This window comes from Bos mutus, chromosome 4, assembly GCF_027580195.1.
Source record: "Bos mutus isolate GX-2022 chromosome 4, NWIPB_WYAK_1.1, whole genome shotgun sequence".
Taxonomy (NCBI): domain Eukaryota; kingdom Metazoa; phylum Chordata; class Mammalia; order Artiodactyla; family Bovidae; genus Bos; species Bos mutus.
The window spans coordinates 23,231,795-23,249,964 of NC_091620.1; the positions used below are offsets into that span (position 1 = coordinate 23,231,795).

Below are 18,170 nucleotides of genomic sequence, written 5' to 3' on the forward strand. Positions count from 1 at the left end.
CATACCATCACAAATGTTAAGTACCCGCTCTACATACAAGAGCAGTAAGAAAAGCAAGACTTACTGTGCTGAAGATAATTAAGGATAAAGTGAATCATAACTTTTTAATATATAAATCATCCAACTATTATCCAGATTTAAATCATCCACCTCAGCAATCCATAATAATTCTTTCTGGACACAAACACAATCTATTCACTAACACCAGACTTCCCTGGCAGTTCAGGGATTAAGATTCCATGCTCCCAATGTAGAGGGCATAGGTTTGATCCTTGGTCAGGGAACTAAGATCCTGTATACTAAATAGCATGGCCAAAAAAAGTGGATGAGCTATTCAGTAACACCATCTCTTATATTATAGTACTAACTTGAAAACAATACTCATTAAAAAAAATCCTTCAAGATGACTTTCAAACCTATCCACATTATCAGTAAATGTATAGTTTAAGTATTCAGATGAGCTTCTGGGGAAATGGTGCAAGTATCCTTTTGTCTTCATGGTTTCCCATGACTTACTGTGCGTGTGTGTGTTTAAGAAGTCAAAGAATAGACATTCTAGAATGTCACTACTTAATAAATATCTATCTATATTCTACAACTTACCACATTATGCTTCTTCCATTTTGGCTGAAAAAGACATATATGCTATAAAGTGGAAGTTTCTTCATTATGATGGCAAGATGTTTTTCTCCTCTCAGTATTTTCAACCACCTAGTCAGGAAGAGCATTTGACAATTCATCAATACAGTATTCAATTCTAATTCTAAAAAGTTAAATGAGAATGTTTCACTGGAACAATAATAAGTTAATGAGAATTGATAGAAAACATCATTTTTCTTTTTTTCTAGAAATTATTTTGGTTTACATAAGAAACAGTAATTCACAAGGGTGGACACTGTGAGACAGAAGGTAAAATTTCAGAGTGGGTAGCCATCCAATAATGCCATGAAATTCAAAGAAAACTAGAGTTCAGTGAAAAATGTATTTCTCATTTTATGCCTTGGTATATAAAGGCTAATACGAATCTTTCAAATATTCAGTGTTTATGCTTTTTATATTAAAATACAAGTGCCTCTTGAGACTTCATGTCCACTAACTATCACTTAATGTCATAAAATTTGCTAAGTATGGACTCGTGCTAATGGACCAAAGAAAACGTTCTGTGGAATGTGGGTAGGTAGTTGAGTGGGCACCAAGGGAAGGATGAGAATTGCTATGGAGAAGATGTAGGTCACTTAGAGACAAACCATATGTTTTGTAATTTCTTAGAGACACTTTCAACATCATACTACATCACAACTTTTTGGCATTAATGTATGGAATGCTGTATTGCCCCCAGACTGAAATGAGTGGTTTGTAACAAACAATGCTTGTGCAATTCTTTCTTGTTTTTCAAAGTGTAAAACATTTTGAAGGTCATCCTTTCCTCCCAGGATGATTATTTTTTATTTCACAAAAATCAGTTAATTTGGAGGAGAGCAAAGCTGTATGTCAATGAACTGGTTGCAATCTCATCAGGCAATCAGACGTGAGATCAACACAGCTGTTGGAACCAAAACAGCCAGGAAGATTATAGTTAGAGGACTATCAGGAACACAGAGGCAAAAAGCATTGTTGTCATATGGGGTGACACCAGCAAAGATTTATTAATATAGTCCTCCAAGAGATATTTAAAATAAGTGCTATGTTTTCAAAAATTATAAAACAGTATAGTAGTAATATGGGTAGAGTTTGGGTTGTTGTTTAATGTCTCCCTTCAAAAGCAAATACTACTTTCTTTTAAAATTAGGTGTATAAACTCTACCTTTGTCACTCTGAAGCCACAAACACCATATTACATGCTCAGATTTTGTGTATAATATATTTATTTGCATACAGAAATATGTATTTCTATTATACATTTTATTACTTTATTTATAGAATATGTATATTAAGCGTACAGCATATTCCAGGAAGATACATTAAATATGCACACAGTTCATGCTATAGCGTGCACCCTTTTAAGAGAAGCATATTTGAGAGGCAAGGTATTGTATATACATGCTGAAAATACACTTCGCACAATTCATCCAGCTTTGGGTGCTTCCCTAATCTATTTGCAACACCAGTGCTGTGGGTGTTGAAAGGGATACTATCAAACTGGGGGAAAGGCAACTACCAGTGAACTAGTAGGAGAAAATAAAAGTAGATTGCATTTCTAAGTATATGTTGCCATCATTTTGAACTCCCATCTCCCCCAATGTCATATCTTTAGGGTCAAAAAGCCATGAATGGACAAAGAGCCAGGAGTATGTGGAAACTCCAGCTTTAACATTCACCAAAAAGCATATCCTACATGACTTATTATATTGATGACTTTTTCCTACCACTTGGGGAGGTGGCGTTAAATTAATGATGAACTGGTAAAAAGGCAATCATTTCTTTTTTCAAGAAATGAACTGGCTTTTTCACATTCTTAAACTCTTCTTTTAAGACCACTCTGGGATATTTACATTATTGCTATGAGGAAAGAAGAAATTCTTGACAGATATTTACCTTTCCAGTGAAGACAAAGGAGATGAATCATGTTGTTTTTGAAAGAGGCTCTTAATGTTTTTGAGAGGAAAAACAGCAGCTCCGATAGAAAGTGACCATATTAATTGCAACCATTTTAATAGCCAGTTACTTCAATTAACTGGACTCCGTGCACTCCTAATTGGACATTAAAATGTTGGAAACAATGTGTTGTGTGCATGGTATGGTGATTTGTCCTGTGTTCCCAGTCTGTAAATTACAAATACACCAGACTCAACGGATGACAGTGTGTCTGGTATGTGGCTGGTGAAATTACTTTTTTCAAACAGATGAACAATTTGCACTGATGTCCTAATAGAGATACAGGATGATTTTTCCCACTTATATAAAGCAAGCTCTAGAATCCCTTAATACAGGATTTCCCAACTTTGACTCTACTGACATTTTGTACCAAAAAAATCCTTAGTTGTGGGGTCTATCCTGTGCATTGTAAGCTGTTCAGTAACATCCCCAGAGCCTAGTCACTAGATGCCAAGAGCCCTCCCTTGAGTTGTGACAACCAAAAACGTTTCCACACATTGTTAAATGTCCCCTGGGAGGCAAAATGGTCCCTGGCTGGGAGCCACTGAAATAAACAAATCCAGTAAATAGTTAATGCAAGCCTCTGGATACAGTCTCCACATCTTTCTAATCATCTACTATTTTCAGTATTCTTGTCACTTTTTCTGATTCCAGTTGACAAATCATCCATGATGTATCAGTCTATATTCAATTCCTTTCTTTAATTTTTGGTGATTTCTTTTTCAATAAGGTTGTGGTAGATATGGTGAAGATCAAGAACAGAAGAAAGAAAAGATGCAATGGCAATGGACAGTTAGAGGCAGTTTGATTCATGATGAGTTGGATTGTTAGAGCAGACAAAAAAAAACCCAAATCCAGAATCCTCAATCCTTGAATCCAAAGAGTTCAACCCAACTAAAGCTGAATCTCCATCATAACAGCACAAGTTAATATGTGAAATATTCAGCCAGTCAATTGTTTTGTATACAAGAAACCAAATAGCACATTTGCTTGATGTACTTTCCCCTCAATTGATGCATTTACTTGAAAAAACAAAAATAAATATGGATTTAAAATGTAAAAGTTTATATTAAGGTAGAAAAAAGATACCAGTATGAACTGACGCTGTATGTTTATAAATAGAAGATTTGGTTGGGAGGGATGACTGAAGTTATTGAAACAGAAAGTTATTTTTATAAAGGATAACTTATGTACAAAAATTATTGGCACTTTGCTTCTTACTAATTGTTCTTTTTTGTTGTTATTTGCTTTGTGCTTTTTTTTTTCAGCTCTCAAAATTGTTGAGATGCCATCAGTGAGGCAAGTCACACAAAAAAGTTCTAATTAAGGTGCTAAAGTCTAATACTGACAAATTCATCATGCAACTCATATGGATACTACTGATCAAGATATCGTAGAGCTCATAAACCTAAAATGAAAAATATGAAATTTGAAATGGGTTTTATAAATTTAATTTCTATTGATTGGACCATCTTAGAAAATCTGATTGGAAGACTATAGGAAATACCGTAAGAAAAAATGTTGAGGGGTAAAAATAACTAAGCTTGAATCAGTATAGCTGTATATTTATTTGGGATCCCAATAAAAATGTCTGTCTTAGATGGACAAGGGTAATTGTTCCTGATATAACTTTTCTATGGTCTAGAATTTTAAAATGGTGAGAAGTGGTATAGGTACAATAAGAAACTCATACACAGGTTAATTGTTCCTGATACGATTTTTTTGTGGTCTAGAATTAAAAAATGGTGAGAAGCAGCACAGGTGCAGCCACATACTCTCAGGTTCTGTTGTGCTTGCTTGGCCTGTTTAGTTATCCATGACTTTTCTTCCATAAAGATTACTACTTCTATCAACAGAATTTTGAAGTTAAAAAACTTTAAGGGGAATTGACAATTTGAGGAATACAAAACGTGTGGTTTCAGTAAGTGTTCTCTATTTTTTTTTCCTTCTACAGGTCATAAGACAGTTACAAATCTCACTTGACTATAAATTTAATATCATCCTTTATCAAGCATTGAAGAGAAAGTCTTATTTTCTTGGGATTGACCCCAAAGTCAGTGGTGTCATGTGAATAACTTAATCCTATTTAAGATTCCAGATGAATAAAGCAGCATTTTATTTCTGCTTGCAAAGGCCAAGAGTTCATGTTTTACAAGTTAGTATGTCATACATAGGTCAGGCAGATCAGGTTGAAACAGGATGCCCTTTCAACCTTCTATTTTCTTATCTCAAAATTCACCTGGCCTCAGTAAACTTTCTCTTAAAAAAAAAAAATGAACATTGTTGAATTTGATGAAACCTCATTTTAAAAAATTGACTTTGGTTTCTCAAGCATGTTTATATATTAGGTAGGCTATTCTATTAAAATAAGGGGCTTATTTAGTATAAAACCAGATTGATGAAAATATTTCACATAAAGAATCATAAGTGAATTAAATCTTCACAGTTTTATACCCCCAAAGAATGCAAAAGACACAGTGGGCAGGGGTGAAATTCGCTTTCTCCTGACTGTCTCTGCATTTAGTGAAAGTCCTGCAGATTTTGCACTTACACAGTGTAAAACATGGGAGTAAAAAATCCAATGCCATGTGACAAAAATAATGATGTAATCTAGCTAAGTTTTTGTTTGTTTGCTCTCTTTTTATGATGGGAAAGGGGAAAGATAAAAAAGATAAGCATTTATTATGTTGCAATTCTCCACATAAAATCGTAACAAAAGAATAATATATGTTTAACACTCTGGAGGCCATTTCTATATCCGGTTTTGATCTTGTTTCTTCACTTCCCCATCGTATAATGGCTTAAGTCTCCAGGTTAGTTTGTAACTGTGGCCTTTCACTTGGGAACACAAAAATGAAAAAACACAGCGAGGTTATTATTCTTTTTGTGCAGAGATAAAATTATAGATTCAGAAGCCCTTCTTCAAGAGAGTACAAGAAAGCATAGGTCACTTCTTAAATCCACAATTTCAACATGTCTCCTTTATGGTCTCATTGTTCCTCATCTGACAGGGTTTCTAAGGTACAAGTTTCTCAAACTGGAGCATAGGCACCAAAGAGTGTCACTGCTGGGCTCCTCAATTGCACATTCCACGATAAGACTATAAAGTGCAATGGCAGAGATTTGAGAACTAGGAGCTCTTTTATTCTTTCACGAGGCTCCCCTTGACTACCTTTCTTCTCTACAAAGATGCTTTACCTCGTAGCGCCTATGTTCTTATAATGACACATGAGAAGGTGTTTAAAGGTCTTCTTGAAGGTGGCATTACAAAGTGCATAGCAGGCAGGGTTGATAGTGCTATTGATGTAACAGAGCCAATAACCAATTGTCCACACTGTGTTGGGGATGCAGGGTGCACAAAAGGTGTTAATGAGCACCATGACATTGTATGGGGCCCAAGTGATGATGAAAGCCAACAGAATAGCCAAGATCGTCCGGGTCACCTTCTTTTCCCGGGAAGGAGGAGGCTTCTTTTTGGCAGGCTGCTTAGTCATTTTCACAATCTTGCGAGCAACGATGTTCTGTTTTTCATCTCCATTCTGACCTGAAGAACCAACTAGCTCCACAGTGGTATTAGTTGGGGTACATTGGTCACCTTTTGGGGTCTTGGTGACAATTTTGATGCATGTTTGCTTTGAGTTCTCATCTTTGGAATGGCCCACAGAAGTGGAAACTGTGTTTTCGTCCTGGGTTATTTCATCATCTCTCATATTAGAGGCAACAGCACTGACTGAGGTGGAATCATTGGAGCTCTCTTTCTCCTCCCCCTGGACACAGTTTTCAGTTACAGCATCTCTAGGAGTTTTGCCATTCTGGATTTTGTTGTGCTCCAAGCCATCATCACTCCCAGGCATGTTGTTGTTGTTTGGCTTCACTATCCTTCCTTGAACCAGACTTGGAGAAACTGGATCTTGATTGGCTACAGGCTCCTTCTTGTCCTTCTTGATCCTGCTCTTACTGGCCCGGGATATGTGCCAGTATAACACAGTCATGATGATCACAGGCAAATAGAAGGCTGCAATGGCCGTGCCAAAGGTGACAGCCGCATTGGAAAAAAACTGGATGTAGCATTCCCCATCCTCCACAGTTCTCACCCCTACGATGAACTGCCAGAAGAGAATGGCTGGAGCCCAGAGGATAAAGGAGAGGACCCAGGCAGCTGCGATCATCATACCTGCCATTTTTGTGGTCCGCTTGACGGGATAAGTGAGTGGTTTCGTGACGCAGAAGTATCTGTCGAAGCTGATGATGAGCAGATTCATTACTGAGGCATTGCTGACCACGTAGTCCAGGGCAAGCCAAAGGTCACACACCACAGGTCCCAAAGGCCAGTAGCCAATCACAGTGTAAAGGGTATACAAGTTCATGGAGAAAACACCAATGATGAGGTCAGCACAGGCCAAGCTGAACAAAAAGTAATTGTTGACGGTCTGGAGGTGGCGATTGACTTTAATGGAGACCATGACCAGGATGTTCCCAATAATAGTCACCAAACTGAGGGACCCAGCCACAAGGACAATAAAAACCACTTCAAATGTCTTATAAGGACTGGTCAGAGCCACATTGTTAGAGGAGTTTGTTGAGTTATTCATTTTGTGTTCTCTAATCAGTAGCCAAGTAGTCAAAAAACATTTAAACCTGTAGGGAAATAGAATAAAATTAACAAATACATAATATAAACACTGCTTTAAAATACATCAGTTTTCTCCTTTTTGAACCATATTTTTTTACTCCAAAATCTTCCTTATTTCTCCTACATGTTTATTGTGACTACCTACCTCAGTTCCCTGCATAAAAAGCAAAACTTTCAATGAAGGATTCAAAAGATCCTTTCCGGCTGGCAAAGTATTTGAAGTATGATAACATTTTGAATGTACTGTACTGTACTGTAAGTCACTTCAGTTGTGTCCGACTCTGTGCGACCCCATAGACGGCAGCCCACTAGGCTCCCCCATCCCTGGGATTCTCAAGGCAAGAACACTGGAGTGGGGTGCCGTTTCCTTCTCCAATGCATGAAAGTGAAAAGTGAAAGCGAAGTCGCTCAGTCGTGTCCGACTCTTAGCGACCCCACGGACTGCAGCCCACCAGGCGCCTCCGTCCATGGGATTTTCCAGGCAAGAGTACTGAAGTGGGGTGCCATTGCCTTCTCCGATTTTGCATGTGTTCATATCTAAAACTGAATATCTGTCATAAGTGAATTTAACTGAGCATAAGATTGATGAATTGAACTAAATAGGCCAAAATTGTACATAAAACTTTCCAAAGCTCCAAGGGCTTTCTGGTATAGACATAAAGAATAATAAACCAATAGGAGGACAAGATTGTGGAGGAAGCATAAAACAGGCATTGAGTGTATGATTTTTATAGTCAATATTGAGTGTGTGGCCTTTTCCACCTGATTGCTCTTTTTCATAATAATACTGATAATGATGATAATAAAGGAAAGATAATCATGATACTTTGTTAGCCAATGCATTACCCCAATGAGCATTATTTTTTCTGATCTTCATTTTACATTTGCAGTTAGTGTCCCATAGTTAGCATATTCTTTGTAGTTAGCAATATTCCATATCCTAAAAAAAGAAGTTATTTATTAAATGTATATTGATACGATTATATCAATTTTTTGAATTTTTTTCAAATCAGTGCCAAGTCTATCACCTTATTGTTCTTTCAGGCAAATCTTTGACACAGTCAGGCTAGAATTTAGATTTGTTTGGCAGAACAGGAAACTGAAGCCTGGAAAGACTGAGTAATTTATACAAGGTCACATATTAGATAGAGATAAGACTATGAACCTTAGTTTGTTCAACCATTCACTCATTCACTCTGTCCTCACATTCCTATTAAGCAACTCTGGATTAAGCACTGTACTATACTCTGGGTATTCCTTGATGATTAAGACAAGGTCCTTGCCTCTGAGAGGCATATGCTTTGGTGGCATGATGGGTTGATAAAGAAGCAGTTATTAAACTGGAGTGCACTTTCTGTTGCCCAACCCTATTGTGTTTAATAAACACACGTTCACCATTTTCAGATAATACTACTGAAGTCTGGGGACAATTGAGCAATCTTTCATAAGGGACACAGGAAAGAAAGCTGTTTATCAAATGAACTGTGACACGTTTCTGGAGACACAACATCTGAAGGAAAAAGTAGCTCATGTTGACAAAATCAACCAGTTGTGTGGATCAGAAAGTAAGCATTATTGAGAAATTATTTGTTGTCATTTTGAGATTCAGAAATCTCCACTCAGGTCCCACTACTTAAAAATAAATATGGATGGCACAGTGGTGTTCCCTGAAACTCATGTAGAAAATCAAGCTAAGCTAAGCACCTTCATAGTACAAATAGCATCTAAACAATTGGATTATTCTTAGAAAGCAAGTTATCTTCAAGTATTTTTTTTTTAAACAGTGACTTAGGAGGAGTTTGGCCTCAATAAATAAGACCCAGAACTCAGAGGCCATAAGGAAAATATATGTAAACATCATATAAATTACTTGAAATTTTTGCATGGAAGAGTAAAAATAAAAATTGGGAAACAATATTTGTAAAAGCACATGATTACAAAGTTACCTAATCTCCTTAATATAAAAAGCTGTGAAATGAAATAAGGAAAGATGAGAAGACTAACAGTCTAAAACATTGACATACAGTTAGATCAATAATAAATTAAATGTTAATATTTAATCATATGAAAAGATATTCAACCTCACAATTTAAAAATGCAAGCATGTTGTCATTAGGAGTCGGTTTAGTCATCCCTTGACCAACCGTTCTAATGCTAAGTCATCATTCTAAGTCTCCTTCAAAATCAAAGACACCCAAATCAGTCACCCAAAGACAAATTAATATAGACTAAGAAAAAATGCAAACACAAACATTGGAAAACATTTCTTCATCTGCCTTTCTTAAAATTATTGGATGTTACTGGTTGGACTATTGGGGTAATTTCCTTGGAGGGAAACATATAATATCTCTGAAAATGTAAATACATGTATTAAAATTTTAAATGGAGAAACACTTGTCTCATGAATACTACATATAGGAATTTATATTTCAGCTATAGTTATAAAAATGTGCAAGAGGTCTACTCAAGGATGTCTATTCAGAAATATTATAGCAAAAAAAAAAATACAATTAGAAACACTAAAAGAATTCATTGACAGAGGTCTCATCATAAATTTCTTAAGGAAGACATAAGGAATTTGAATTTAATCTCTAAGTCATGGAGAAACTTTGAAAAGTTTAACAAGGAAAATAGTTTTGATGGGATGGAACTTACTGCATTTTATTCCAAAATTCTCCATATTTTGCTTTACTCGTTTCTAGTGAATCCTATTACCATCAAGTTAAAAATCTGAGCCATCTCCTGGCCTCCTGCCTCCCCCGCACCTCTTGCAGCCATGACCTGTCAACTCTACCTCTTAAGTATCTTTTGCAATTGTACCTTGTTTGCATTTTCAGTCCCATTTCCTTATATTAGGTCCTACTTACTTGAATTCTTAAAATAATTAGGTCTTTGATAAAATTTATAGTCTTTCCCCCTTGCATCTTTCCAGAAGTATCTCAGAACCCCCCTAAATATCCCACATGTGTATGTGTGTGCTAAGTCCCTTCAGTCGTGTCTGACTCTTTGCGACGTTATGGACTGTAGCCCGCTAGGCTCCTCTGTCCATGGGATTCTCCAGGCAAGAATACTGGAGTGGGTTGCCATGCCCTCCTCCAGGTGATCTTCCCAATCCAGGGATCAAACCCACATCTCTTATGTCTCCTGTGTTGGCAGGCAGGTTATTTTTACCACTAGCACTACCTTTGAAGCCCTAAATATCCCACAGTAAAGGCAATTGCATGAGAAATTATCTAAACACAACATTGTATGTAACATCTTCATGTCATTTTCCATCCTGGTCTCCTATCTTGAAAGCATCTCCCCCGCATCCCCTTATCTTTACGGCCTCACATTTCTCACTTGTCTGCCTCCTATTCAGCCTTCAGGCATCATCAACTCTGTGAAACCCTTTTGATGGCTCTTGGACTATTAATAGTTGTGTTTTTCCCCATCTCTGCTTCCATATCATGCTTCATATCATTTTATTCTGTTGTTACTCTTATTTGCCTATTTGTCTAGAGCTATTTGAATGTCAAGTGGAAAGCTCAGTTGATTATATTCCTTAGACTTTACCCAACATCCTCATCAGTCTCTGCAAGGTCCTCATTTTAATTTTATCAATGTTTTCCTTCTTTTCATTTCTATTTCTCACATCCCATTTCTCCTTTAGAACTTGTTCAAAATTGTTCACGTTGCTTGTACTATTTCTTTGGCTAGATATGCAACTCTAGAAAATATACATTTCTCCCTTTATTATCTTAGTTTACTAAATGATACTGTGTTCTAGATGTTGTTTTGTTTCTTTTTATTTTTCACTCAATATCATGTTTTAATGTTGCTCCAGATATTTCAAATGGATTGCTCCTAATTCCATAGTAAGTAAATAATAGCGTCTTTTCTTTTACATTTCTCTAATGATGGGCATGCAGGTTGCAACCTCAAACTGCTTGAAATAGTGCTGAAATTAAAATTTTCCTATTGTGTCATGGACTTGAGTTGCAAATTTCACTATCATATAAGCCTAAGTTAGGGACCAAGGCACTGGACAAAGGAATGGGTATAAGCTTTCTTCTGACTAAGTCATATTATTCTCTTGGATAGCTGCAGGGGATCCTACTCTGACCAGGTAAGTTCCATTTCTTAATAAGCTTTAAGCAATTGTTATTATGCAGCGTCCTAATATTTGCCAATCCCAGAAAGCCAACATGTAGTTTGTTTGTTTTTCTCTTAATTTCTATTTCTCTGATTACTAGAAAGGCTGAGTACTTTGTTTCATACAGTTAGTAGCCTTTCGGGTTTCAATTTTTACAGATCCCTGTATATACCTTCGACCCTTACGGCACCGACTGATACACCATCTAATTATTTTTCTTTGTCGCTAAGAAAACAGTGAATTCTGACTTCTGAGTCTTTGTAGCTCTACTATCCAACTCACTGCCTCAAACATAACTGGTGCTCAAAGTGTTTGTTGAATTAATATAGGATCAACAACTGTTATTGTTAATTCAACCCCTGTTTACCTAATCAGTGGAATTGTTTCAATAGCACTGCTTTTGGTCATTATTCATACAGTTGTTTATTCATGTAATTTACTTGAACAAAATAATTTAACTAATCCAATCATTATTCTAATGAGTCCTTATTAGATAATATAACAGTAAGATCAGAATTCTGACTTGTTTATAAACTTGCTTTTGTCTATTCATTAGATAAATTCATGGACATTTTTGGAAATGAGTTATATGTACATTTCAAAATGTTCATTTTTTTAATACTCTGATTGAAAAGTAACAAATATTTATTGTCCCATAACTTTTTTGACACTTTATTCTTCACATTCATTCTAATAAAACATAGAGCAATATTTGTTTTACTTAAAATATTTTGGGTGGCTTCCTCTGGTGACTTCCTCTGGAGAATTTTATATATATATAAAATACTTAAAAATAAACTAGCTTGATCTCTTATTTTATGGAAATAAGAAACTATAAGAATGAATAAGGGATTTCTTTCTTGCCATAACTTGTGCTAATAACAATATCTATTATCATTCTAAAACTTTATAATAATGTAAAGCTGCAAGATTCTCACTCTACCTTTTTCATATTGTTTATTTGGTAATTTGTTCTCTCCTCTATTGTTTACCATGAGCATGCTTTACATTTTCAACTAAAAAAATATAACATTGATAAAAAAAATAATGCTAGGGTTCTAAACATATGTTATCTCACTTAGTATTAACATATAAACATATAAAATTACAGGACAGGTCTTATCCTCCCCTTTATCCTTAGAAGTAAACTCAGGCTATAAGAAGAGATTAGCAAATTGTCTCATTTTCAAGGCCAGTGAGTAAATGTCTGCAACTCAATTCAATGTCCTTACCCTTTGGTTGGATACTGTTTCTGTCCCATCTTGAGAACTATCCTTTATCCAATAAAGGATACTAAGACAAATTCCACTTGTGTGTCCTGGAATGCTTACCCAGGTAGAACATAGTAAATTTATACAGTGTTAGCATACTTAGTTGCTATCATATCCTCTAAACTTCCAGAGTTATTTGCTTGTTTATGACCCACTCCAGTATTCTTGCCTGGAAAATTCCATGGACAGAGGAGCCTGATGGGCTGTAGTCCATGAGGGTGCAAGAAGTTGGACATGACTGAGTGACTGCTGCTGCTGCGTCCCTTCAGTCCTGTCCAACTCTGTGTGACCTCAGAGACAGCAGCTCACCAGGCTCCCCCGTCCCTGGGATTCTCCAGGCAAGAACACTGGAGTGGGTTGCCATTTCCTTCTCCAATGCATGAAAGTGAAAAGTATCCAACTCTTAGCAACTCTATGGACTGCAGCCCACCAGGCTCCTCCGTCCATGGGATTTTCCAGGCAAGAGTACTGGAGTGGGGTGCCATTGCCTTCTGCAGACTGAGTAACTGAGCATGCACTAATGCTATATGTAAAAATGGAAAACATTTCACTCAGAAGCAAGCACAAGTATTTGAAGAACGGCATTCCTTTCTCCCCACATAATACACAAGCTAGCAAGTACTGCTTCTTTTCCATGAAAGAAAACAGCTTTCTTTTTTTGTAAAGCTCTAGGCATTTCTGTTATTTACATTTCTGTAAAAGTTTTTACCTCTGATGGGGCATCATAAGATTTTATTAAAGCAACAGTTTTTATATCATTGATGAAATAACATTATCACAACAGACTAAACAATGAAGAAGACTTTTAAAGGGCTCCATATCTTACTATGGCAAACATATAGTAATCCATTTGCATTTTACTATGTTAGTTTATGACTAAGTTCTGAAAGTACTACAAAACTTAGGAGAAGAAAATTTCTGTCCTTAGCTGCTTCACTACTTGAGTCCTCATACGTAGCAGTGAGGAATGTAGCACGGTTTAAGATTATCTTGGCAAAGCTGTGGGTGCTAATCTCTGCTCTTATTAGCTATGTGCTTTTTTGCCTTTTTTCCCTCAAACAAGAATAATAGCAACCCTATTTTTCTTCTAGACTTGTGGTAAAGGTCAAGTGAGACAATGTCTCTGAATTCTGATCTATAAATGTTAAACATTAAATAAACACTATTAATATTTACAATTGTTAAATGAGTTTAAATTAAACACATTTCTTAATAGTTAACAGAAAATTGTGTGTGTGTGTGTGGAATAGATTGAGAGAGAGGAGAAGTAGGTTATAGTGGTACTGGTAATACTTAATTATCATTATCAATGATATTGTTATTAGTCATATTAAATTCAGCATGATTACTCTTCACAGAAACTCCTAAGATAATTATTATTTTTATTATACATCTTTTCATAAATATTGAACTAAAGATCAAATAATTAAGAATTAAACCGACGTTCAAACCCAGAGAACCTGGCTGTAGCCTCAGCTACAAATATTCCTTGTTTGTCTGGGATTTACCTTTGGCCAGTGTGAAGGCGAAAGTGAAAGTGAGCTCAGTTGTGTCCCACAATCCATGGAGTTCTCCAGGCCAGAATACTGGAGTGGGTAGTAGCCTTTCCCTTCTCCAGGGGATCTTCCCAACCCAGGGATCAAATCCAGGTCTCCCGCACTGCAGGTGGATTCTTTACCAGCTGAGCCAAAAAGGAAGCCCGAGAATACTGGAGTGGGTAGCCTATCCCTTCTCCAGCGGATCTTGCTGACCCAGGAATCGAACTGGGGTCTCCTGCATTGCAGGCAGATTCTTTACCAACTGAGCTATGAGGCACCAGTGTGAGCCCCCAGATTTATCACTTTGACCTGCCATAACTGATCCAAGTTTAAGTTGGGTTGTTGGCTTAGACAACAGAGGATTATCATGTCCAGGCCAATACTGTGACTTTGGATAGATGTTCACAATAAGATAAACAGTTATTAAGCAAGATTCTGCACATGAAACTACATGATATTTAAGGTCTAGAGCATTTTTTTAAGTGCATCATCATAAAAACATATCACCAGGTAAACTGATATATAACTACTCACAAAAGTTTTCATGCCAATTATGTAGAAGTTCTAACACTGACAATCTTTTGGAACTCTTACAGAGAAAACGCTAATTTAAATGATTTTTAAAAAATTTCTAATGTATATTTGGATATGCAGTGGAAATTTTATTAAATAAATGGGGTTTTTCCCACACTGTGCTTGTCAGGCAAGATGCCTGATATGTAATGATTACTTCCATAGATGTATCCACAATGTGATAAGCTAACAAGAAACTTATTAATATATGAGCAACCTAAGCACTAAAATTTTCTGCACATTATTTTATTTAATTCTCACAATACTCTGAAAACAATAGTCATCTTTTCCAGCTTTACATCTGACAATGATCAGAGCTGGTAAGTACTAGGGCCAAGGTTCAAATTTTGGTATCTCCTATGGTCACATTCTTTCACTATGTCATACCAGGAAAGTGAGGCTGATTTATTTAAAAAGCCTCCTAGAAGAATTTTAAAAGTTGGAAAAAATGGAGCCTGTGATTGACAACAAGTGGAATCCAGGTAAAGAAAATACGCAATGCATAAAAATGCATAAAAAATTTCAGAACAAGAATTCACATAAACTTGAATTTACAATTGTTTATACTTATTTAGGGCTTCCCTGGTGGCTCAGAGGTTAAAACATCTGCCCTCAATGCGAGAGACCTGGGTTCGATCCCTGGGTCAGGAAGATCCCCTGGAGAAGGAAATGGCAACCCACTCCACTATTCTTTCCTGGAGAATCCCATGGACGGAGGAGCCTGGTGGGCTACAGGCAATGGGGTAGCAAAGAGTCAGATGTGACTGAGCGACTTCACTCATATACTTATTTAACTTTTAAAATGTAATCTTAACATATATACTTTTCACAGATTTCTAATTTCTTCTGCTATTTAAACACATTACCAAAAATGGCAAAGCTTTCTGGGTTTTCATTGTCCCTTTCTTTCAGACATTGATCTCTAAGAAGCGGCCTAATTACTGAGCAAACACGGGATAAATACATCAGCTTCAGTGGTTAGTGTGGCCTGAAATTCCCTCAAGTGAGTGCATAATAAGGCCCACTTTAGCTTTTTAAATTGCAAGTGTGCATGTGTGCTTGCTAAGTTGCTTCAGTCGTGTCTGACTCTTTGCGATCCCATGGACTGTAGCCTACCAGGCTCCTCTGTCCATGGGATTCTTCAGGCAAGAATACTGGAGTGGGTGGCCATGCCCTCCTCCAGGGGACCTTCCCGACCCAGAAATCAAACCCCCATCTCCTGCAGCTCCTACAGTGCAGGTAGATTCTTTACTGCTGAGCCACCAGGGAAGCCCTTTAAATTGTATACATGAGGGCTGAACACCACAATCCGTCCAGAGAGAATTAAAAGTTGACTTTGACAATATTGGGCTTACCTGGTGGCTCAGCTAGTGAAGAATATGCCTGCAATGTGGGAGACCTGGGTTCAGTCTCTGAGTTGAGAAGATCCCCTGGAGAAGGGAATGGCTACCCACTCCAGTATTCTGGCCTGGAGAATTCCATGGACTGTATAGTTCATGGGATCACAAAAAGTTGGACACTATTTGAGCGACTTTCATTTCATTTGACAATATTATGCCTAGATATCTAGCTGTCAATACAAAATAACCACTATTATTAAAAGATATGAACAAATATAAGGATGATAAAATATCAGACTGTCATCAGAAACAAGACTATACCAGGAACAAGGAACTAGTAGATAGTCTAGGAGTTGTTTTTGTTTAGTAAGTCATTTCTGACTCTTATGACCCCATGGACTGTAGCCTGCCAGGCTCCCCTGCCCATGGGACTTTCCAGGCTAGAATACAGGAATAAGTTGCAATTTCCTTCTCCAGGGTATCTTCTTGACCCAGGGATCAAACCTGTGTCTCCTGCATTGGCAAGTGGATTCTTTACTCTGAGCCACCCGGGATTCAAGGAGACTATTTAAACTATTTAAACTGATTATCTCTTCACTGCCTTAAGAACGAAATGCTAATATAATACCATGTTATCACCAGTTAGATTTAGAAAAGGATTTAGAAAAGGCAGAGGAACCAGAGATCAAATTGCCAACATCTGTTGGATCACTGAAAAAGCAAGAGAGTTCCAGAAAAACATCTACTTCTGCTTTATTGACTACGCTAAAGCCTTTGACTCTGTGGATCACAACAAACTGGAAAATTCTTCAAGAGATGGGAATACCAGACCACCTTACCTGCCTCCTGAGAAACCCATATGCAGGTCAAGAAGCAACAGTTAGAACTGGACACTGAACAACAGATTGGTTCCAAATCAGGAACGGAGTACCTTAAGGCTGTATATTGTCACCCGGTTTATTCAACTTCTATTCAGAGTATATCTTGTGAAATGCCTGAAGTATATAGTATATACTCTGTTTTAGATCTTCCACACTTTCCATTAGTCCCACTAATGTTTAAAACTTTTGGGATAGCAATTTAATAGGCCTGAAATTATTTATACATCAGTGAACAATCACACTGGCTAAAGATGGTGTTAGAGAGAAAAATAATGAAAAGAGAATTGGGGAGAGACTTTTTAAGGAAGTCTTGGGAAACAAAGTCCCTTTTCTCTAAAGAAAGGTTTCAACATACAGGGTTTTGATACTGATGCAATAGATGATAAAATTTGCGGATACTGTGATGATGCTTATGAATCTTGAAAGTCTTTCAATTTTACTTACAGGAAAAGAAGAGTTTTTTCCAGAGACAGTGCAGCTCTACTAGCTGATAATACTGACATTCCATACTCTGGTACTTTTTTGGCATCAGGGAGAAGTACAGTAAATTTCCACTTCTTTCCCTTTAATCGGGTTTTCTTTCAAGTGACACATCAGCAGTCAATACACATATTGAGAGCTTTTTAGGAGCTCCTGAATCTCACTACATGAGCAGCTATACTGGGAGTCGTGGCCTTAGAGAGTGATGGCAACCCTGCTAGGAAACCAGAGCTTTCTCTGTTTCTTTCTTGATTCTAAAACATCTTACTGAATTTCTGTTATGAACAGATCTTCATTTGCCTTCAAGGGCTGTGGAGGATCGCAGTGAAGGAGTAATGAGTGATGAAACAAAAAAATAGAACACATTCTTATCCACAAAGAGTTCATAATCTAGAGGACACACAAAATGCTGATGAAATATCCAGTTATGTAAAACAACCCTGGATTAAAACAATGACAAGTGTCAGGGCTAAGAATCCATGTAGTAAATTACAGAAGGCTTCCTGGAAACCTTTCCTAATATTTTGATTTCCCTTTTACTTCTCTTTTTTCTTTTCCTTCACCATTTGCTTTGCGTGACTTTTTGTTTTTTTTACTGTGTTCTCAAGATTGTACATAATATTTCTCAGGAAAGTACAATGTACTTTGGTGGAATCTACCCCAGTGCATTAGGCCTGACCACCTGCAGGTTCAGAAAGAGAAAATAAAACTTAGCCACTGGCTC

General features: G+C 36.9%; 1 protein-coding gene across 1 annotated transcript in view; it reads right to left on the minus strand.

The window, feature by feature from the left end:
- Positions 1 to 1,863: 1,863 nt before the first annotated feature.
- CHRM2 (cholinergic receptor muscarinic 2) overlaps positions 1,864 to 18,170 on the minus strand; it is a 164,727-nt gene continuing 148,420 nt past the window's right edge. The window contains exon 3 of the mRNA XM_005897681.3: positions 1,864 to 7,233. Within this exon, the coding sequence (XP_005897743.1) occupies positions 5,790 to 7,187 (1,398 nt within the window). The 5' untranslated portion in view covers positions 7,188 to 7,233 and the 3' untranslated portion in view covers positions 1,864 to 5,789. The remainder of the gene's footprint in view (positions 7,234 to 18,170) is intronic.